Source organism: Echinops telfairi, unplaced genomic scaffold (assembly GCF_000313985.2).
Source record: "Echinops telfairi isolate 266 unplaced genomic scaffold, ASM31398v2 ScPeMD7_2291;HRSCAF=2852, whole genome shotgun sequence".
NCBI classification, from domain to species: Eukaryota; Metazoa; Chordata; class Mammalia; order Afrosoricida; family Tenrecidae; genus Echinops; species Echinops telfairi.
In genome coordinates, this window is record NW_022106189.1 from 42,491,241 (window position 1) to 42,492,151 (window position 911).

The following is a 911-nucleotide window of genomic DNA, read 5'->3' on the forward strand; positions in this document are numbered from 1 at the left end:
TGGGGAGCTGCTGGTAGGCTCAACTTGCAGGCCTTTCAGTTGGCGGCCAAGCACTTTGATCACTGCACCACCAGGGGCCCCTTCCGGAGCACTATCCTGGTACACTTAAGACAGTGCTGCTTAAGCTTCCCCCTGAAGGCCCTCAAAGGAGAAGAACATGTACCCTTGAGGCATTTAGGAGGAGCGCCTTTAAAGGCTCTGATCTGTGTTGGTATATAGTGGCGTTTTCCCTCTGCAGTTTAACTTTTCTCACAGCTCACAAAGTGTCTGTGCTTTCACCTGATGGATCTGTAACGCCACTGACTGGCGCTCCAGGTGAGGAGCACAGGGAACCTGGGACTTTGTGTGCCCTCCACAAGCCCCCACCCTCACCCCTGGGCGTCTGACATGGATATTTGAACAGCAGACCCATTTGGACTCTTGCTGTCACCTGAAGGACAAGAGTGGACCATCCGCAGAGAAAAGGTAAAAGTGCTAATGCAGGGAGGAGTCCACTCAAACTGAACCAAACTGCCATCGACTCCAGTCCGCCTCCTATCAGCCTGCCAGGACAGAAGCATGACCCCTGGGGTTTCCAAAGCTGTACAGCCTTATGGGAGGAGAGAGCGTCAGGTTTTTCCTTTAGAGCCACTGGTGGATTTGAACTATTGACCCTGTGGTTAGGAGCCCAATGCGTAACCAATGCACTGTGCCACTAAAGCGCCTTTGAGGGTATTAGTGACCCCTAAATAACTACCTAGGAGCCCTGGTGGCAGGGGGCTACACACCCACCTGAACCCTCCATCAGCTCCGCAAGAGAAACATCAGGCTGCCTGCTTCTGTGACGATGTCGGTCTCAGGAACCCTCCGCAGTTCTACTCTGTGTGATGGGGCTGCTGTGAGTCAGCATCAGCCCGAAGACAGTGTTTGTT

The 911-nt window shown here is 53.5% G+C and overlaps 1 protein-coding gene across 1 annotated transcript in view; it reads right to left on the minus strand.

Annotated features, from left to right (window-relative positions):
- Positions 1–368: 368 nt before the first annotated feature.
- The window catches only part of CUNH16orf46 (chromosome unknown C16orf46 homolog), a 20,753-nt gene continuing 20,210 nt past the window's right edge, over positions 369–911 (minus strand). The window contains exon 5 of the mRNA XM_004704778.2: positions 369–430. Coding sequence (XP_004704835.1) covers positions 369–430 — 62 coding nt within the window. The remainder of the gene's footprint in view (positions 431–911) is intronic.